The sequence below is a fragment of the Carcharhinus amblyrhynchos genome, chromosome 15 (genome assembly GCF_965287045.1).
Source record: "Carcharhinus amblyrhynchos chromosome 15, sCarAmb.v2.hapA, whole genome shotgun sequence".
Classification (NCBI taxonomy): domain Eukaryota; kingdom Metazoa; phylum Chordata; class Chondrichthyes; order Carcharhiniformes; family Carcharhinidae; genus Carcharhinus; species Carcharhinus amblyrhynchos.
In genome coordinates this window covers 74,820,434-74,843,309 of record NC_137338.1, presented here as the reverse complement: position 1 = coordinate 74,843,309, position 22,876 = coordinate 74,820,434, and the positions used below count along the sequence as shown (strand labels likewise).

The 22,876-nt window shown below is 40.6% G+C and overlaps 1 protein-coding gene across 4 annotated transcripts in view; it reads right to left on the bottom strand.

Moving 5' to 3' along the window:
• The window catches only part of fndc3a (fibronectin type III domain containing 3A), a 207,668-nt gene that overhangs the window by 53,829 nt on the left and 130,963 nt on the right, over positions 1-22,876 (bottom strand). For all 4 annotated transcript variants that reach the window (XM_080204233.1, XM_080204234.1, XM_080204236.1 and 1 more), the window contains 6 exons: positions 22,457-22,720; positions 14,222-14,280; positions 12,879-13,036; positions 11,569-11,628; positions 7,147-7,285; positions 6,363-6,416 (listed from right to left, as the gene is read on the bottom strand). In XM_080204233.1, the coding sequence (XP_080060359.1) occupies positions 6,363-6,416; positions 7,147-7,285; positions 11,569-11,628; positions 12,879-13,036; positions 14,222-14,280; positions 22,457-22,720 (734 nt within the window). The remainder of the gene's footprint in view (positions 1-6,362; positions 6,417-7,146; positions 7,286-11,568; positions 11,629-12,878; positions 13,037-14,221; positions 14,281-22,456; positions 22,721-22,876) is intronic.

Genomic DNA, 22,876 nt, shown 5'->3' with positions numbered 1-22,876 from the left:
AAAGGGTTCAGAGGGTGGGAGTGCCTGGAACAAGCTGCCAGAGGTAGCAGTGGAGGCGGGTGCAATCTTGTCTTTTAAAAAGCATTTAGACAGTTACATAGGTAAGATGGGTATAGATGGATATGGGCCAAATATGAGAAATTGGGACTAGCTTAGGGGTTTTAAAAAAGGCAGTATGGATAAGTTGGGCTGAAGGCCCTGTTTTCATGCTGTAAACCTCTGACTCTATAACTGCAAGCTTTTCCCATTCACTGGTGCATGTCTAGTCTCTATGTATCCCCAAGATCAAATACATAAAACTCATTTTTAAATTTTATTTGTGTGACAAGTAGGTTTACATTAACCTGCAATGAAGTTACTGTGAAAATACCCTAGTCGCCACACTCTGGCGGCCGTTCGGGCACACTGAAGGAGAATTTAGCATGGCCAACGCACCTAACTAGCATGTCTTTTGGACTTTGGGAGGAAACTGGAGCACCCGGAGGAAACCCACACAGACACGGGGAGAACATGCAGACTCTGCACAGACAGTGCCGAGGATCGAACCCGAGTCCTTGGCACTGTGACGCAGCAGTGCTAACCACTGTGCCACCATGCCGCTTCAATGAGCTATACACCCAGGCCCCTCTGCTCCTGACCCATTTTAAGAATTTGACTGCTTTTTTAAAATTGTTTCTCCATGTTCTTCCTACCAAAATGCATCACCTCACATTTCCCTGCATTGGGCTCATCAGTGTGCTGAAATATGTTTTGAGTGATGAGGTTGTTCTCATCTCATTCATGAGATGCAGCCATCGCTGACAAGGTTAGCATTTATTGTGCATCCCTAATTGCCCCTGAACCTTTGTAGTCCATGTGGTATAGATACGTTCACAGTGCTGTTAAGGAAGGCATTCTAGGATTTTGATCCAGCAACAGTGAAGAAATGATATATTTCCAAGTCAGGATAGTGTACGGCTTGGAGGGGGACATCTGGTGGCCTTGTCCTAGGTGGGTGAGGTAGCTGGTGTGGTAGATGCTACCCAAGAAATCTTGGTAAGCGGCTACAGTGTATCATGTAAATGGTACACATTATTACCACTGTGCTTCAGAAGTGGATAAAGTGAATATTTAAGGTGGAGGATGGGATGCCAGTCACACGAGTTGCTTTGTCCTGGATGATGTTGAGCTTCCTAAGGGTTGGTGGAAGTGCACAGTTTCAGATAAGTGGACAGGCTTTGGGGAGTCAGGAGGTGAGCAACTCACTGCAGGATTCTAACCCTCTGACCAGCTCCTGTAGCCACTGTATTTGTATGGTGACTCCAATTCAATTTCTAGTTAATTGTAACCATCCCGAATTTGTCTTGATGAATATTTTCCAGTGTTTTCAAGTTAAGTGCCATGGATACAAGGGCAAGGTAAAATAAATGAATTGAATAGTTGTGTATAGATTGACAAGAGATTATTGACTGAAGTGTAGTGAATTAAGCAGTGTAGGATGCTGGTGGCACAGTTGGCAAGAGATGCAATTTGAAGACGAACTCCCTAACATTGATATGTGAATCATTAAACTTTTCCCAAACTATTTATGCTCTTGCAGCAAGTATCCTGGAATGGACATTCACCATTGATTTTTCCACATTGGCTCCAAAGAGATGTCTAGAGGGCCTCCTGCTCTGCTGCAGGTACAAGATAACTCCCCTTCTCTCCATGGCTCGAACCAAGGCTACCAGTACATTGTCAGAAATCCTTGGTACTTGTTCTCGTCTGTGTACAGCTATCCCTCATATTATCACCGCCCAGATTCACTGTTCAAAACCTCCCACCATTCCTGCAGCCACAATGCACCTTCAAGGCTGGCTGCCTGTAACATTAGACACTCATAATATTGGGGCCTGATGCATGCAGCCAATGAACAATGCAGGCGATGTTTAGAACAATAAGCAAAATTTAATGCACTGTCTACATTACAATGAATGGGTACCATAATTCCCATGCCCACTTTCAAAGATTTATCCAATTTAACCCCTACGTGATTCAGCCAGAAGCTTTGACACGATAGTCCAAATGTTTTACGTTTTGTACGGGAGGATTAATTGACAACTGGGACATTCAAAAACAATGCATAATATAATGGAATAGTACTGAGAGGCTGGCCGTGGGTAGAACAGAAAGATGTACAACACCACCTATTACTCATTATCTCAACAAATGATATTATAACAAACTGTAACAAACACTCAAGCATTACATAATGTCCAGCTAATATGATACAAGTTAAAGAAACTCTGCAACATTTATGCCTTGTACTATATTCATGGTTAGATGAACAAATGTTAAAATGCACATTTTCATTGACTTTATCACCCTGAATTGTTGGCAGCAAGTACTAGTGAGAAATATCACATGTGTGTTAACCGAACTAAAGTGAAGTTATATATAGAACAGTACACAGAGTACAAGGAGGAGGAAAAGAAGTGATTCCTATTCGTCCAATAAATGGAGTACACCACCTTTCAGGTAGTTTCATACTCTGAATCCAAGTGTTAAATTATGAGGAGTGATTACACAAACTAAGGATGTATTCCGTGGAATTTTGAAGATTAAGGAGTGACTTAATTCAAGTTTTTAAAATATTAAGGGGAACAGGTATAGTAGATCAGAGGAAGAGATGAAAACTATTTCTGCTAGCTAGCTGGCTGGCAAGGGCATAGCTTTGAAGTTAGAATCAGACCTTTTGGGAGGGAAATCAGGAAAGAAAATGTGGTAGAAGTTGAAACTTTGTTCCACGAATGACAGTCGATGCTAGATCAATTGTTAATGTTAAATCTGAGGTCGACAGATTTTAGTTATTCTGAAGTATCAAAAAACAGGGCAAAGGGTATAGTATATGTGCATAGGTCGAGCACAGGTAATTCACGATCTCATTGATCACAATGGTGGAGTAGGCTCAAGGGACTAAATGGTTTCTTCGTGTGACTTTTTTTCAAAGTTTTGCCTAAAAAGGGCACAAGCAATAAAATGCCACAGAACACTGAATCCTAATGCTATGCACTGAAACAGAACATTTCTGGAGGCTTAAAATCAGACCTTAAAAAAGTTGAACATTTGAAGTTGAAGCACAAAGGCTAGTAAAAAAATATAAAGTAGTAAATTTAATTTTGCTCTGTAATTATTATTCTTACAAATTTTAATGCATTTCAATACTCATTCTGAAGGGGAAAACAATATTACAGGATTGCAAATCAGGCAGATTTGCTCCCATGATTGTATAAGCAAATGTGGACAGATTTTCAAGTATTTGGAGTTCTGGTTTAAATTACTAATTACATTCAATAACAACAAATGTTTTTTGTTTTAAAAGAGAGATCTGATGCCCTTTGAGAATATATTTCTACTCATTTAACTGATGCATTTGATTGCATCGTATTGCCACATGATCACAAGTTTGTTAGAAACATAGCTTTAAAAGAATTAAGTAGAAAAGGACTCGTTAGTTCAGTATAAATTCAGATAAAGGATTTGCATTATGATTCAATTCTAATTGGCCATAACCAAAAAGGCATGACAGGTTGGAGGCAGACTGAATTTGTTAATACTTAAATATATTTTAAAAGACATATTAATGTACTGTAAACTTAATTTATTACCTCTTATGTATTGCACTACATCTAACATTTGTAATTGAATACATAGGTTGTTTTAAGAAGACAAACTGACCATATGTGCCAACTAACTATTGACCCAAGATTATATTTAATTCATTAAAACAGTGGCTGTAGGTAGGATAAATTGGGATCACAATATTGTAAGGGGAGATCATCAAAACCTTCAATTTTGAGATTATTGGATACAAGCTCCATTCTTGTGAAACCAATGAAAAAGAAAATAATTCATGAAAAATCTGAAACAAATGACACGACAGATTACAAAAACAGAAAATGCTGGAAAATCCCTGCAGATCTGATAGCATCTGTGGGAAGAGAATAGAGCCAACATTGAGTCTAGATGACCCATCGGCAGCTCTGACGAAGGTCATCTAGACTCGAAATGTTGGCTTTATTCTCACCCTACAGATGCTGTCAAACCTGCTGAGATGTTCCAGCATTTTGTTTTTGTTTCAGATTCCAGCATCCGCAGTATTTTGCTTTTATAATTTTAACAGATTTTAGCAATTTTAGCAGACAAAAGGCAGGGAATTATAGGCCGGTTAGTTTAACTTCTGTAGTTGGAAAAATGTTAGAATCCGTCATCAAAGAAGAAATAGCGAGGCACCTCGAAAAGAATGGTTTGATCAAGCAGACGCAGCATGGATTCATTCAGGGGAAGTCGTGTTTGACGAAATTATTGAATTTCTATGAATATGTGACTAGTGCGGTAGACAGAGGGGAACCGGTGGATGTGGTGTTTTTAGATTTCCAAAAGGCGTTTGATAAGGTGCCTCCCAAAAGGTTGCTGCAGAAGGTTAGGGTGCACGGAGTTGGGGGTAAGGTGTTAGCGTGGATAGAGGATTGGCTGTCTAATAGGAAGCAAAGAGTTGGTATCAATGGGTGCTATTCTGGTTGGCAGTTGGTGACTAGTGGAGTGCCGCAAGGATCGGTGCTGGGGCCTCAACTGTTTACCATTTATATAGATGACCTGGAGGAGGGGGCTGAGTAGGGTGACGAAATTTGCTGATGACACGAAGGTGAGTGGAAAAGCAAATTGCGTGGAGGGTGTGGAAAGTCTGCAGAGAGATCTGGATAGGTTGAGCGAGGACCTGGCAGATGGAGTATAATGTTAGCAAGTATGAGGTTATTCACTTTGGCAGAAATAATAGTAGGAGGGATTATTATTTAAAAGGCAAAAAGCTGCAGCATGCTATGGTGCAGAGGGACCGGGGGGTCCTTGCGTATGAGTCGCAAAAACCCAGTCTGCAGGTGCAGCAGGTGATCAAGAAGGTGAATGGAATGTTGGCCTTTCTAGCGAGGGGGATAGAATATAAAAGTAGGGAGGTCTTGCTGCAACTCTACAGGTACTGGTGAGGCTGCAGCTGGAGTACTGTGTGCAGTTTTGGGCGTCGCACTTACGGAAGGATATATTGGCCTTGGAGGGAGTGCAGAGAAGGTTCGCTAGGCTGATACCGGAGATGAGGGGGTTGGCCTATGAAGAGAGGCTAAATAGACTGGGTCTGTACTTGTTGGAGTTTTGAAGGCTGAGGGGGGATCTTATAGAGACATATAAGATAATGAAGGGGATGGGTAGGGTAGAGGTAGAGATAGAGAGATTCTTCCCACTTAGAAAGGATAGCAGGACTAGAGGACACAGCCTCAAGGTAAGGGGAGTGCAGTTTAGATCAGAGTTGAGGAGGAACTTCTTCACTCAAAGGGTGGTGAATCTCTAGAATTCTCTGCCCATTGAAGTGGTGGAGGCTACCTTGCTAAATATATTTAAGTCATGGGTAGATAGGTTTCTGATAGACAGGGGAATTAAGGGTTATGGGGAGAGAGCGGGAAAGTGGAACTGATCCACTTCAGATCAGCCATGATCTTATTGAATGGCGGGGCAGGCTCGAAGGGCTAGATGGCCTACTCCTGCTCCTATTTCTTATGTTCTTATTAACAGATTATGTTAACTGTTTTCAACAAGAGGGGGCACATTGCTCCATCATTACTTATTGGGCAAAATTTAATCTATACCTATTTCATAGATGACTATGGCATTAACTATCAAAATGCATGATTAATAAATACTACTTGTATATGTGGGTCTCCCATAGTAAAACCATAACAATATGACCTTAATGTCAGATTTTATGATGGCATTACACCAACTCAATTTAAGATAATTATTTGGTTTAAGTCAAGTACACCCAGTGACTCTCTACCCATGATGCTGCTGCACTCTACAAATCACAACAACTCTAGGTTTTCTGATAGTAAGTTACCTGGGTTAACAGTGACAATGCTAAGATTTTCAAGGCAGGGACATACAAATTTAGCTTGGGCATTCACCTGGAATCAGTACCCAGTAACCATTACAGCACGTGAGGAGACTGAAAATTCTGGGCAAAGCAATAGAAGGTTGTCCCTGCACTGTACTGCAACATGAATCTTTTCTTTCAGGAACAGAATAAGGTGAAGTCCCCATAATCGCAGATGACCATTCACTGCTTTCCCCTTTGATGGGGAGAGGTGACTGGTGGTGATTTAATCTGAAGACCACCACACCTCAAGGGAGGGGCAAGGTTGAGAAGCAGGACCTTCAAAAATAACCTCAGCCGTTACAGAAATTCATGCTGTTGGTGTTGCTCTGCAATTAGCTGTCCAGTCAACTGAGTCACCCAACCCCTAGTGTAATACTACAGGAATTCTACATGTCACTTTAGAGCAAAGTTCACTTACCTCATCCCATTCCAGATTATAGTTGGTGACTTTGGAACCATTATCACATGCCGCCTACATGAGTTAAAGCAATATTATAGAGTCAAAGCCTGCTTCAGCAGCAGATTATATCAATAAAACAATTCTTAGTAGCTGGCCGCAGCTGCAACTAAGCAATTAGATTATAATGCAAAAGAACACAACTAGGAGGAAGATACAATGGTTAAAAAAAGATTAATTTGATAATAGGTGAAGCAAAATTTAATTATAACAAAAAATTCTTGAATGATTTTGTGTAGCTAATTAAAGACAGAACTGCTTCAAAAAGACTGATATTTTCAGGATAATCTGCTACAGGAAGATAGGAGATATTACACAGAATAGCTCAATGAGCTGATGATTGTGCAAGAGTTAAGATTGAAGGTGTGGAAAAATTACAGAAATCAAATAAATAAGGATTCCGATTGATGAATTGTTCAAAACCTCTAATAATAGCAAAAGCCGGAACAAAAAATGATGATAAGTAATAACGTAGCTGATAGTGAACACTGAAGCTGCTAAGAATGGTAAATGTAGGAATGGTAGTTACAGATGATAGATTTATGCATCTGGGCAAATGGGCTAGAGTGAAAATGCCATGAACATTGCAGAACTGCAGAATAAAGGAAATAGTCTGATGGTTGCAGAAAACACAAATGTTGGCAAATGTAACTTCAAGAAACTAAGCAGGTACCAACTTATTTATAACATGTAGCTTTGCGGGAAACTGAAGAAAAGTGATTCGGGACTCAAGTATTTGTCTCACCTTCCACTGTAGGCTTAAAGAGTGCTTGGTCCTGTTTATTATTCTAGGTGGCATTGGTATGTCTGGTTCACTGCACTGTGTGGTAAAACTCTCTGATTCCGATGGGGTCCCTCTTATTACGTTACACACTGCTTGCACCCTTTAACAGACAAAATGGTATCATTAAGCTACAACAATTAAAAAGATTAGCAATACTCAACAATAGCCAGTGGCTTGTTGTATAAAACTGAATATTCCTACTTTTAAAATAACATTCTATCAATTAGAGTTAAATTTGTAACTCTTCAACGTAGCAGTCTTCTATTCTCCACAAACATGTAACAATTTACAATTATATATTGCCTTTAATGCAATGAAATCTTCCATGGTGCTTCATGGATTAGGGAGCCTAGGAAATTCAAATATCAAACAGGAAATAGGAGAGTTAGGGAAGGAAACTGAAGGGAAGATTAAAAATGTACTCTTGATGAGACAAGTTGAGAGACAAATAGGCGGAGATGTTTTAAGAGACAGCAGGACAGCGATAGTCAAACACTGTGCCACTAGTTGTACACTCAAGGAAGACAGGTTTATATGTGGGAGAGTAGGAACACTCAAAAGCAAGACTGAACAATGCAGGCTGGGTGAAATGTTTGATGAGGTTCGAAGGGTAGAGTATAACAAGGTTGTGGAATGAAACGTAAATAACAAAGGGGCTCCAGTAAAGCATAGCACAGATGGGGATTCTGGATGAGCAGGAGTAATGGAACAAGATACGAACAAATACATTTACAGACTAGACCTCCTAAAGAATGTATTAAAGAGGGGCGAGATACTGCAACAACTACATTACAAAACAGTCACATCCTTTCACCATCATGGGTTAGCAAGAATGATTTTGGCTAAAGAATCCTAAAGACAATCCCATGAGAATCTGAAGCTACAGATTGGTGCTGAGCTCAACCATTCTTGTTAACCAGATAATTGTATTGAAAGTAAACTGCCAATGAGCCCAATAATAGATGTTATGAAACCCGAATGTATCTCATCAGCAAGTGGGGGCTGGGAACTACAATTTGCAGCATGCCCCAGGACTTCCACAGATGTGCAAATCAGGAGTGGGCAGGACACATTCATAACCTTTCAGGCCAAGAGGCTCAGTATGTCTGCATACGAGGAAAATGGTGCAAAACCCAGATCATATGACCCAGCAGCGTAGCACCATTATCAACCAGGAGTCACAGGCAGGAGACAGGGTGAAGTCTCAAAATACAAGTCTCAGACATGGGGGAGTCCTAATTACAAGAAAGAGAGAGAGGAGTAGGGATAGAGGCTCTAAGCAGAGAAGAGGCGAATGTTAAGTTGTGACACTTAGCAGAAGCCCATAATACATAAAGAGATAAAAGTGACTGTGCACCGGGCAGCTGAAATAAGGTTCCACTTTGCAGCAGTAGATTTTGCTGTGTGTGGCTGAAGAGTAGAAGTTATTCATGAGTTAGTGTTGGGATACAGGCTTGGAATCCAGGGGGACAGAGTTTCAGGAAATAAGATTAAGATCCTGCAGGTGGCTGTCATTGAGGCCACCCAAGTTCAAGCAACTTAAGAGAGAATTCCAAGATGAAATCTTTGAAGGTGAAGAGTGCAATTCCTCATAAGAAAGACAGAGTTCCAACAAGATTGGCTGACTCACAGTATTACTCACACCTGGGTGGATTGCTGAGAAATCCATGCATCTGTCTTGGTTGCACTTGCATTGTAACATGACACATGTAATGTGTCCGACCACAGTTTGTCTGTTAATTTACATGTCGTATGTTGGAGTATTAAATAGCTATTGTGAATTATTTCATCTTTCTGACCTTGTATTACGTAGCTTATTTTTGCTTGTTCAAAACCTGTAGAATCCTGTGGCTTCTTTTGCTTACTGACTTTTTTGAATCTCAAACTTTTGTCTACTTTTACCAAAAAGTTATTGGTTCCTAACCAGATCTTAGCAAAAACTTGGGGTCAGGTCCGGGATCATAGCACTGGCCTCACAGTTAAAGTAGTTCACAAAATGCAGAACTCTTGCAAGTGTCCTTACTCTAGTGAGGTTTCTTTACTTTCAACTACTCATCAACTGGGAAAAAAAAATAGTTACCTTATATTTGTCCCAGCAAGAGCACTTTTGAAAATACTTGTTCTAATCAATGGTTTTGGCACAAGTGTTATCATCGTTATATATAACTATCTTCAAACAAAACCATATAAAAAATTATCAACAGAAAATAATGGAATCCCAGAAGCAAGATGATAGTGACTTCCTTTAATACCAAGGAAACATTTGAAGACATCAAGAAAGAGCCCTAGCTACATGGATGTGGATGTCAATAGAGCTCAAGATGGAACTCTCCAGGGGCTAGAATCATATCTGGTACAAAGGAAGATAGTTGGACTTATTAGACAGCAATCATTGCAGTTGCAGGACATTGCTTCATGAGTGTCTAATCAGCTTCTCATGATATTCAATGGCATTACTATTGCATCATTGACCATGTCTACAAGACCAGAACAAAACACTGGGCACTCTGCAATGAGTGATTCACTTCCTGACTCCACAATGCCTCTCCACTACCACCAAGACACAATTTAGAAATGTGATGGATTACTCTCCATTTGCAGGAGCAAGAAGCTTGACACCATTCAGGATAGTGCAGGAGCTTGACTGGTACTCCATCCTCTCTTTCCACCACTGCATACTATGGTTGCAGCATGCACTATCTACAGGATGCATTACAGCAAATTGCCACGGTTTCTTTGACCTCCCAAACCTTCAACCTCCTCCATTTAGGAGAACAAGGGTAACAGGCTAAGAAAACTACCACTTCCAAGTCACACATCATCCTGACCTGGACTTGCATCACTGTTCCTTTGTTGTCAATGAGTCAAAGTGCTGAAATTTCTTATTTAACCAGACCTTGGAAATACCTTCATCAGATGGACTATAGCAGTCCAAGATGATGGTTTACCATCACCTTCTTGATTTGATTTGATTTATTGTTGTCACATGTATTAACATAGTGAAGAGTATTGTTTCTTGCGTGCTATACAGACAAAACATACTGCTTATAGAGAAGGAAGCGAGAGAATGCAGAATGTAGTCCCAGTAAGAGCTGGGTTGTAAAGAAAGATCAACGTAATGCAAGGTAAGTCCATTCAAAAGTCTGACAGCAGCAGGAAAAAAGCTGTTCTTGAGTCAGTTGGTGCATGACCTCAGACTTTTGTATCTTTTTCCTGAAGGAAGAAGGTGGAAGAGAGAAGGTCCGGAGTGCGCGGAGTCCTTAATTATGCTAGCTGCTTTGCCGAGGCAGCAGTGAGCGTAGACAGTCAATGGATGGGAGGCTGGTTTGCGTGATGGATTGGGCTACGTTCACAACTTTCTGTAGTACCTCGTGGTCTTGGGCAGAGCAGGAGCCATACCAAGCTGTGATACAACCAGAAAGAATGCTTTCCATGGTACATCTGTAAAAGTAGGTGAGAGTCGTGGCTAGCGTGCCAAATTTTCTTAGTCTTCTGAGAAAGTAGCAAGGAGAATTAGAAAATAATTGAATGGGAACAACAGTAGTGATAAAGTTACTGGATTAGCAATCCAGAGGCATGTATTAAGATTCCGGAAATGTACAAGTTTAAATCCCACAATGGCAGTTTGGGGAATTTAAATTCAATTAATTAATAAATCTTGAATGGAAAGTCAGTCTCAGAAATGATAATGAAATTACCAGATTCTTGTAAAAATCCATCTGGTTCATAATGCCCTGCAAGGAAGGTAATCTGCTGTCTTTACCTGGTCTGGCCAACATGTGACTCTTAACTGTCCTCTTAAATAGCCTAGCAAGCCATTCAGTTGCTACTAACTGACACAAAGATATCAAAAAAAAATCAATTATTGTAAGTAGTTTGGAACTAAAATGACTACTCTCACCATGATAAATTCACTTAAAATGTTAAGATTCTTTATTTAGAATTATTTTGTTTTAAAAGCATCATTTTTGGTTTTTCCTAACATCTGAGCTCAATTAATTGGTTCGTGATGGAGATGTTCACTTATAAGATTCCAGGTCTATGTTGAGTTAATCTTATCTAGATCAACACTAGTGCATTACATGCAACCAGTAATCCTGGGTTAGGGGAGGATAAAATTGGCACATGAGCATTAACTAAGAGCAGGACTGGCTTCTGATGCCATCAATCAAATACTCTGCCAACATTCACTGCCATGAATGTAGAGCTGTGAAAAGTTGTGAATATTTGATGTCCATGCAACCATATCCCAATTAAGAGGTTTGATGCTTATCTTCTCTCCAGAAGATTCAGAATATTGATAGAACTGTAAATCGGGGATGGAACCATATTTATGACATTTTTTCTACTGAGCACTGAAATCTGTTCTTATTAATTACCAACCTGGCCTGATAGTTTGTAGCTGGCTTTAAGTCCTGCAATGTGATGCTCGTGTCTTTTCCTCTACAAAAAAAAATGCACATAACTTTCATCAATTAAATGATTTAGCTGGCTATCAAATACTACAAATAAATGCATGCATTAATTACATGAAGTTAAAATAATTAATTCAAATGCGAGTTAGCAGGATGGAAAATCTAGCATAAAATAAACATTATTAAAAGTGATAGAATTATTTTGAGACAATTTTCATTTGGACATTTGCACATATATCTTGTACACATTTCATTACTGCTCTTAAACACAATCACAGATAAATCCTAGTCTGTTACAATTACACCAGCTAGGTCTTAACAATGAAACTTGTCAAATTTGGGACTTCATTTCTTAACTCAGCACTTCATTTTGGTGACGATTATAAACTATATTGTGATGTTAATCAAAGCTACTCTGTCCTGTTAGCTTTGAATGCTGCATTGTCCTATAAGCCAGGTTTCCTGGCAGTAGTATATGCAGATTTCACAGATGCCTGCTGGACCATCTGGACCCTATACTAGGAACCAGTCTTGTTTGGGTTGGGTGGAGGAAATAGAAGAAAAGCTGGTGCTGTTGCAGCATTAAACTGGATGCAGCAGTCTTTAAGGGGCAAAGTAATCATTTTGCTTTCAACCTAGTGAAAAGCTAGTTAGAAGGCTGGCATTTTTTGTGGTACTTAAAATACAGGCATACAGACTCTTCAGATGAGAGATTAATCAGTGACAACCAATAAAGGAGTACCCAGATTTTGATCTTGAGGGAAGGAAGCCCATATAAGGTACAATGTGAAGAGGTTGCTTTGGTTAAGTGTCAAGTCCAGCAACACCTACACAATTAATGTCACAAGTTAACCAAACTTACCAAGGTAATAACAGAAAGTAACAATGCATTATCCCTACTTACAGCCACCTTATATTGTTTTATTGACTAATGAGAATGGGCCTGGTTTACATTAGAGCAAATTGGGGGGTGGGCTGATGTTTTAATCACTAACTGAATTGTGTGTGGTCTAAATTAAGGTAACATGGTGGATGTGGGACGAGTGCGTGAACGTAAGTCAAATTAACCTTCATTGAGATTAACTTGTTTAGAGAGTGCCAGTTATTCTTAATCACCAAACAATGAATTTTTGAAAGTTTACAAATCATCTAATCCAGATAAGGCTCATTTAATGATAGACACAGATTATAATAAAGGAATTTTGATGTACTCCACTGTGTATGAATTATACAATTGAAAACAAGATACCAAATATATTGCAAAAATATTGTACGTACATATAGACAATTTTGAACTTCTCATCCTTGCCACTGCTTGAAATAGCAACTTCATAGCTGCATGGCTGAGGTGTAACAACACCATCAGCATCATCACTTATAGTGGTTGAAGGAGGAGCCCATGTGAGTACAACTGTTCTTGCCTGGATGTCAGATACCTACAAAAAAATAAGCATAAGAATGTAGTAAATAAGGCACAGGACAAGCTCTAGAAGAAACTGGCTTATGATTCAAGAAATACAAGACTAACATATGGCATGTTACAGGCCCAATACACAGAAAGCCTTGTCTTAGCTTGTTAAAGCAGTGTGCACGGAGGAGGAGGTGAGAGTGACTGCTATAAGGTTTGGGAGGTGTAGATGCTGCAAAATTTACATCAGGGATTTTCCTTCTCCTTGGTGCAGAATGGGCAAAGTGCATTGGACGTAATCTCCATCTAGCTAGATCAGCATACCATGCCAGGTTGGGGCAATGTGCACTCCCACCTCCAGGAAAGGTCCCTTGCCATGAATCAGAATTGGGAGACAGGCAACAGGCTCCTTATTGTTGCCCTTGCAGATGCAAGAGCTGTGTTCATGGGACATGCAGCATCAACAATATTTTTAATATGCAATAGAAATTTCATGCTGCAATAAAGACACAGCAGCTTGGCAAATTTCAGCAAAGATCCAAATGTAAATGCTGGCAGTAGAAAACAAAATCATAGTGGATTAAGGTAGAAACAAAGGGAAAAGAAATATTGCTGCAAGGAAACAAAAGAACCAAAACCACAAGGGGTGCAATAGAAGCTACAATTAGCTTTAATTTAATAATTGTACAAAATAAAAACACAGGAGAATAACACTATCAGGACATGTATAACTGTTAGTTGAGGATAACAGTACTAAAAAGAAAAGAAAGAGAATTATGTAATAGAGTGAAAAGGGTCTTAAGGTTGTTTTGAAAATACTGTCAGAAGTAAAGTAGTACTAAAACTGACAGAGGTAAACTGAATAGAAGTATTAAAGCAGAAATTGAAATACACATGAAGTTATTACATTTATTTATTCACAAATAAAGGTTGGGAGCTGTTGCAGATCTTGTTGATCTACTCAGTAATCTATAATTAAAGCTGCACTCAAAGTAAATATTTGTGAAGAAACTTTAGATGTTAAATATGCAGAGCACTGAGGCGTGACAGAAAATATCTATGCTCTTCAAGGAAGTGATTCAGCTTTTTTCTACAGCTGCAAAACACAGTCTGTAATCAAGACATAATGGAATCCTGATGTTCAAAAGCATAAACTGGAAGACATTAAACCAATTAGTATATCAACAATAGGGTGCATGCCATGGTCACTTACCACAGGTTTGCCAACACCTGATAGAAATGTTTCAAGAGTTTTTGTGCCTTTATCTTCATCTGCGAAACAAAAGCAAAACTTGTTATCACTAAGTAATTTGAAGTTTGATTTCACTAATTTCTACTGGTATGGTAGTTATTATTGAGACAATACCAAAGAATGAGTTCAAATTGTTACTTTAAAAAAATGAGTGCAGTCACAAAGAATAATAGGTTTTGGTGAATCATATATAAACTCAAGAATGGACCTGAAGGTTTCACATGTAGGCAATGAAGTCATCAATATATTAAACATTGTTGTGCTTCTGAGTTATGTAATGACAGTATCGTATCTAGGATTATTTGGTATTTCATTTATCCATCGTGTAAATAGATCAGTTTTTGATTTTTGACTGAAGGCCAGATCTAAATGTTTACTTCTTCTGGACCTGAAGCTCCTGAGCTTAATGGAGAAAGCTTACATACTTTTCTAATTGTTCACACAAATGGTTTTTCTTAACATGGAGGGGATATGGCACAAATTCACTGGAATATCAGGTTTGGATTGTTAGGACAGACTGCATTAAATTGGTTCATATTCCCATGAGCTTATAAGGTTCAAAAATGCTATAATTTGAGGTATTTGAAATTATAAACGGCTTCCATAACATAGATAAATATATCTTATTTCATTTGGTGGGGGGAGCTTAAAATTAGATGGAGACCATTCAAGAATAAAAATCAGGAAACACCTTATCCACACAAAAGGTAGAGTAAATAGAAAGATCGCTCTCCCTAAAGGCTATGGATGCTGGGTCAATTGCAGATTTTAAGGTAGAAATTAATAGACTTCCATTGGATAAGGATATTCAGGAACGTGCAGTAATGGAGGGCAGTTGAAGCTGAGATACAGGTCAGCCATGGTTTGAGAGAACAGTCTCAATGGTCTATTCCTGTTCCAAGAATGCAAAGTTTCAAATAATATGCAAATGTGTATCTAAAAAGCTATGCATATTGATCCCATGGTCTTCAAACATAAAATAATTTGTACTTCAGATGATATTTGGCACAAAAACATTCTTATTCAGACCAGTGGTCATCATGGAGCCTGTATTGTGTTGGAAGAGGAGACTGGGAAATGGTCCACAGAAGAAAATGCTTGCTAAAGGGGGAAATGCCCCATCAGCAGAATACCTTGGCCTTAGCACCTGTTTGCTATTACTCAGATGCCTTATGTACAAAATATTTTGTGCCGCTGTGAAACAATGAAAATTATGTCTAAAATAATTATAGTTGTGAACAGTCACGTGTAATGCTTCAAAAGCTAGGAGGATGTTGCGATTTCAAACTTAATTTGTGAAATGCATTACAGGTCCTACAAAACTGATAGTAGTAAACTTCTTAATTTGCAACGATGATTGATGGTTCGAAATGACTGCACTGAATCAATCGGCAACCGATTACCATGAAACTTGCACCCATACTATAGCTTTCATCCCCAAATTGGGTCATCATTCTTGGAATTCCTTAGCATCAAAAGAAGGCCATGTTATCCACATCACTTCACTGCGAACAAGTTGTCTCCTAGGTATGACTCCAGCTAGCAGAGAATATTCCCCCCTCTCCCGCCACCAAATTCTCAGAGTCCAGTTTTGCTAGGGCTCTATGATGCTACATTTGGTCAGGTGTGGCTTTGATATCAAGGGCAGTTACTTTTGCCTCACCTCTGGAGTTCAGCTTCTTTGTCTTTGTTTGAACATAAGCTGTAATGTGATAAGGAGCTGGGTGACACTGGCAGATCCCAAACAGAGCATCAGTGAACAGGTTACACCAGTTGATGGAATTTGAATTCAACAAAAAAAAATGGAATTAAAAGGTCTAGTGATGATCACAAGTCAAAGGTTGTAAAATGTGCTATCCTTACCTGGTCTGGCCTACATGTGGCCAGACCAACAACAATATGGTAACACTCGAAGGCCTAGCCAGCCTTTCGGTTGTATCAAACCACTTGAGTGTCAAAGGCAAACTCAACCTTATTGGCATGCCAAACAGCAAATGATAGACAGTTAAGAGTTAAGCGCTTCCACAACTAATGGATCGGCTCTGCAGCCCTGCCACATCCAGTTGCGAATGGCTGGCAGACAACTAAATAACTCATTTGTGGAGCTGCCTCCACCAATATCCCCATTCTCAATGATGGAGGAGCCCAGCACATCAGTAAAAAGTGTGCTATAACCTTTGGCCAGAAATCCAACTGGGTGATCCATCTTGGCTTCCTCCGGGAATCCCCTGCACCACAGATACCAGTCTTCAACCTTCATTGAATGTGACTGCCAACGTGATATCAAGAAATGGCTGAAGGCACTGGATAGTGCAAAGGCTATGGGTCCTGACAATATTCCGTCAACAATCACCAGGTCAATTGGAAATTTTAAGGCCCCTAGCCAACCTGTTCCACTACAGCTGTAATGCTAGCATCTACCCAGTAATGTGAAAAATTGCCCAGATATGTCCTAGAACGAAAAGCAGGACAAGTTTAAGCATGCCAATTATCACCACAAGTCTATTCTTGACCATCAGTAAAGTGATCTTCAACAGTGCTATCAAGTGCCACTTGCTTAGCAATAACCTATTCACTAATGTTCAGGTTGAGATTTGCCAGGAACATTCAGTTCCTTACCTTCTCATTACAGCCTTGGTTCAAACAAGGACAAAAGAGCTGACACCAGAGGTAAGTGAGGAGAGTGTGACTGCCCTTGACATCAAAGCCACATTTAGCAGACTGTGGCATCATGAACCCAAGCAAGACTAGACTACATGAGAATCAGGGGAAAATTCTTTTCTGGTTGGAGTCACACCTAACACAAAGGAAAGTGGTTGTGGAGCCTAGTCATTTTAGCTTCAGGAAATCACTGCAGGAGTTTCTCAGGACAGTGTCCTGGGCCCAACCATTTTCAACTACTTCATCAATGACTTTTCTTTCCATCGTAAGGTCAGAAAATAGGGATTTTTGCTGATGATTGCATCATGTTCAGTGTCATTTACGGACTGCTTCAGTATTAGAGGAATCATGTCCAAATGCAGCAAGACCTGGATAATATCAAGGCAAGGACTTATGAGTAGCTAGTAATATGCATGCCATCAAGTACCAGGCAATAATCATCTCCAACAAGACAGAATCTCACCATCGCTCCTTGACAGCCATTGTTGAAGTCACCAATATCAACAACCTGGGGGTTTACCATTGATGTGGATGTGCCAGCGTTGGACTGGGGTAAACACAGTAAAAAGTCTGACAACACCAGGTTTTAGTCGGTTGGATTTAGTCGGTTAAATCGGTTGGACTAAAACCTGGTGTTGTCAGACTTTTTACTGGGTTTACCATTGGCCAGAAATTTAACTGGACCAGTTATACAAATACTAGTTGAAGGTTAAGAATCCTGCAGTGGGTAACTCACCTCCTGATTCCCAAAGCCTGTCCACCATCTACAAGGCACAAGTCAGGAGTGTCATGGAATATTCTCCACTGGCCTGGATGAGTGCAGCTCCAACAATGCTCAAGAAGCTTGACACCAACCAGGACAAAGTAGCCCACTTGACTGCACCCAATCCACAAACACTCACTGTGTGCACCATCTCATGGTAGGCTGGTAGAAAAGGTTAAGGCGCATGGGATACAAGGACAGGTAGCTAGGTGGATTGAGAACTGGCTGGGCAATAGGAGACAGAGGGTAGTTGTTGAGGGGACCTTTTCGGGCTGGAGGCCAGTGACCAGTGGTGTGCCGCAGGGCTCAGTACTGGGACCTCTCCTCTTTGTAGTATACATAAACGACTTGGAAGAGAGCGTAGGTGGTGTGATCAGCAAGTTTGCGGATGACACCAAGATGGCAGGATTGGCAGATACTGAGATGGAATGTCAGGAGATACAGCAGGATATAGATAGGTTGGTACATTGGGCAGATAGGTGGCGGATGGAATTTAATCCTGACAAATGCGAGGTGATGCATTTTGGAAGGGATAATGCAAAGAGGAGCTACGTGATAAAAGGTAGACCGTTAGGAGTATAGAAATACAGAGGGACCTGGGAGTGTAGGTTCACAAGTCTATGAAGGTTGCGGCACAAGTGGAGAAGGTTGTGAGGAAAGCTTATGGAATGCTAGCCTTTATAGGAAGGGGTATAGAGTGTAGGATCTGCCGTCTAATGCTTCAGTTGTACAGAACGTATTTGGAGTACTGCGTCCAGTTCTGGTCACCTTACTACCGGAAGGACGTGGAGACTCTGGGGAGGGTGCAGAGGAGGTTTACCAGGATGTTGCCTGGCATGGAAGGACTGAGTTATGAGGAAAGGTTGGAGAAACTGGGACTTTTCTCCTTGGAAAGACGGAGATTAAGGGGGGACATGATAGAGGTATATAAGATACTGAAGGGAATAGATAGAGTCAATAGTGAGAGGCTGCTCCCTAGATTGGGTACAATTACGAGAGGTCATGATCTAAGGGTGAGGGGGGAGAAGTATAATTTGGATGTGAGAGGAAGGTTCTTCACGCAGAGGGTCGTGGGGGTATGGAACGCGCTACCGAGTAGGGTGGTGGAGGCAGGCACGTTGGACTTGTTTAAGGTCTACTTAGATAGGCACATGAGCGAAACAAGGATGGAGGGTTATAGTAGGGGGTATTAAATAGGGTCAGAGCCTCGGGAGACACCGGAAATGCAGACTTACATGTTAACGTTTTTGTCTTTTTATTCCACAGGTGGTGGTCCACCTTGTTGTCAAACAAGGGGCATGCACACGGTGGGTTGTGCGTGGGCTGCTCTTGGAGGTTCCGGGAGTGGCCTAGTACTTCGTGTCGGTGTGTGTGCTTGATCCTGGACCGGTAGACGGGCGCCGCAACAGCTCAGTGACTAGCACTGCTAGCTGTGCGGATACATGGACTTGGGCCTGTGTCTGTGGGAGTTTGCGCATTCTCCCTGTGGTTGTGTGGGTTTCCTCCGGGCGCTCCGGTTTCCTCCACACCCCACAGGTGTGCTCTTAGGCTGATTGGTATACCAAATTGACACTATTCTCCCCTGAATCTGGCTAAGTTAGGGGTTCCACTCGCATACACGTAGGGCAGGGTAGGTGTAGGAGGATGCGGCGGCGCGGGCTCACTGGGCCGAAGGGCCTGTTTCCCGTGCTGGGTTGTTCTTTTGTTTTGTTTTTGTATCTACAAGGTGCACTGCAGGAAGTTACCAACACTTGTTAGTGTGACAATGCTGTGCTTTTAAGATATGCATTTTAGTCATGTTTCTGCACTGAATGTGATTAGTCCATTTTATCAGAACTGTTTTGTGTGGATCCATAAGCACAGTATTGTTACTACAACAGCATAACTGATATCCATTGCTACCCTATTTGTTTCAATCTGGACAAATGAAGGATTCTGTTATGTGTTTTCTCCTTTGGGCTATTTCAGAGTGGGGCTTGATTAGGTAAGGTCATATGACTGGGTACAGCTAAGCCTACAGTTATGCTAATTCTTTTTGTAACATTTTAACAGGGTTCTTAAATAAACTTTGTTTTGATAAAAGCTTCCTAGTGGGAATCTGAGTTGAATTAAAACTGAATGAAACACATGTTCTTCCTAATGCCAAAACCAAAAGTAAAAGTTAGGGTTCAGGCTAACTTCATAAAAAGCCTTGGCTCCCAACAGGCAGCTCACCACCACATTCTCAAAGGCAATTAGGGTTAGCTAGTGAAAGCCCACATTCCATGAAGGAATAAAAACTGTCTTTAATACTAAGTTGAATCTCCCTTAGAGCTGCTACATTGCTAGCTGTATGCTCTCCTGTCAAATGTGCTAAAGGTTGAAATCTTTGCAAAGCTTTTTAGATGCAAAATAACCTATTCAAATGAGGGAGGAGGAGAAAGGCTTTTCATAGAATCATAGACTCCCTGCAGTACAGACGGAGCCATTCGGCCCATCAATCCTGCACCGACAACAATCCCACCCCATCCCCGTAACTCCACATATTTACCCTGCTAATTCCCCCTGAAACTAGGGTCAATTTGGCATGGCTAATCAACCTAACCTGCACATCTTTGGACTGTGGGAAGAAAGCAGAGTACCTGGCTGAAACCCATGCAGACACAGGGAAAATGTGCAAACTCCACACAGACAGTGACCCAAGCTGGGAATGGAACCTGGTCCCTGGCAATGTGAGGCAGCAGTGCTAACCGCTGTGCCACCTTGCTGTCCCTTTTCATGGAATTTTCTGCAACTCCCCCACTCTTTCCTCTGTTCACATTAAACTGCTGTTACTCTGCAGTGAAGGTTTGCTAATACCCAATTTTATGATATGTACAAATCTGGAGATTAAATGTACTCGAAGAAACTGTTCTGTAGACTTATACAGAACAACATTTGAGGAGAAAGATTTCTGACCACCACTTGAGGGCGTTGCTGCCTTATTTTGTAGAGGAAGTTTTAAAATTTCATACATTACAGAATCCCTACACTGCCAAAGGAAGCCAATTGACCCATCAAGCCTGCATCAACAACAATACCACCCAAACCCTATCATGTAATCCCACATATTTACCCTGCTTATTCCCTTAACACTAAGGGGCAATTTAGCACAAGCAACCTAACCTGCACATCTTTGATCTGTGGCAGGAAACCGGAGCACACAGAGAAAACACACGCAGACACAGGGAGAAGGTGCAAACTCCACACAGACTAACATCCGAAGTCAGAATTAAACCCAGTCCCTGGTACTATGAGCCAGCAATGCTAACCACTGATTAGGAGATGTTGAACAAAACTTTAGTAGCATCTTTAATACAGGAAAATGATCCAAGATGCTTTACAGAAAATGCTAGGTAACCCTGGAGATCCGGTCTATTGTTTCGTCCATTTTAGGTTAACATCCCAACACATTCTATTAGAGAGCAGTGGTTCCCAACCGGTGTGCTGTGAAGAACCCTGAAATGTGCCGAGTGATTAAAGATTATGTAATTAAGCTAAAACCAACCTTCGCCTTCAGCTCTGTGGTCGGCATCTCCAAGACCCGATGAACCTCAGGCCTCCCGCGCATGCACCGGCCGGGGAAAAGCTGCACATGCGCGGTTTAGGTTTTTTAACGTTGGTCAGGCCGTTGCGCATGACCAACAGGACTTGGAGCTGAAGACAAAGGCCCCATGTGCCTGTACAAAGAGCGAAAACTCAAAAAGAGCGCAAAAACCCTGGGAGAAGCGAGAGAGACAGAGAGGTAAAAAAAATGGCATATGCTGTTCTTCAAATCACAATACTGAAACCATGCCAATAACTTGTATCTATAGTTATGTTTAGCTGATAACTAGATAGGAGATTAGCATTATGCTGAGACTTCTGACCTGCACTTCAGATTTCTCCTTTTGTTTTCCAATTATGATACCACTTTTTTCTTATACTTCACTTTTCTACCTTAAGTAATAGTCAAAATATTAATAAAATGCAAAGTATTGCAGATGCTGGAAATCTAACATAAAAAATGCTGGAAAAACTCCGATAATCAGACAGCATCTGTGGAGAGAAATAGTCAACATTCATGTTGATGACCATTATGAACTGGATAAATTATATGTGAACTGTGTCTTTAAGGAAATCAAGGTTCCCTTTATGCAGTTTACATCCATATTGTATTGTTTACATTTTGCAAGTCGAAGGATCAGGTTTTGCAATAGCTTGAACTGAAACCATCAGTGCTCAGCATTATTGTGATGGAAGTCAGATTTCTGGCATCCACACATGCACAGTAAAACATGGAAACCCACGTTTTCCGATTCTCTGGATTTTCTGCCTGCATTGCTGTTCTCTCTGTTGGCGAACACAGGCTGAAAAATCACTCCAAAAAGTGAAGAAGGAGATGCACCGTTTTTTTTTAATAGTTCAGACATGAGCTTTGACATATAAAAGAGTGGGAACTACTACAGCATATAAATTTCCACTCATGCTTTTACTACCAGCAATTTACAAATAATCTAGTAACTCTCCCAGAAGGATCACATTACTGCTTGAAACTCGGAAGGTTAGTTTCACTGCATATAGAAACAGGAGTAAGCCATTCAGCTTTTCGAACACTGTGGGTGGGATTTTCCAACCACACTTGCCCTGAAATTGGGAAATCCCACCCGAAGTCTAAGGAACCTTTCCATGGTCCACCTCTGGAAATGAAATGGAAATGGAAAAATTTGTTCTGTGTATTACTTGGAAGGAACCGCCATGAACATTCAACATACCAAACATTTCTGTATCGCTTTCAGGTGTGCCTTGCATTTTCCTATCCAGTTTATTCTTCACCATTCCTGTGGATGTTCCTAGAGTACCTTGTTCATTTTGTTCACTCATGGGAGATTTGTGGGGAGAGGATGGTGGACTGCTGATCTTATCTTTCGATCCATTAGCTTGTCTATCTTTCAACTTCTTTTGTAAGCGCTCATATGCTTTGCTAGTCCTTTCATCTCTGTGGATAAAGTTGGACCTTCCATGAGTGGGATGAGATTCTGTAATGCAATAATATAAAGGTAGATTACATTTTAGAATAAATTTCATGCAAATATTTAGGAGGAAATTGTTTATAAACATGTACGAACAGGTCTCCCGTAGTATTGTGTCCACCCGTGCTATATTTGTCCATGACAGTATTACTAAGAGTGATT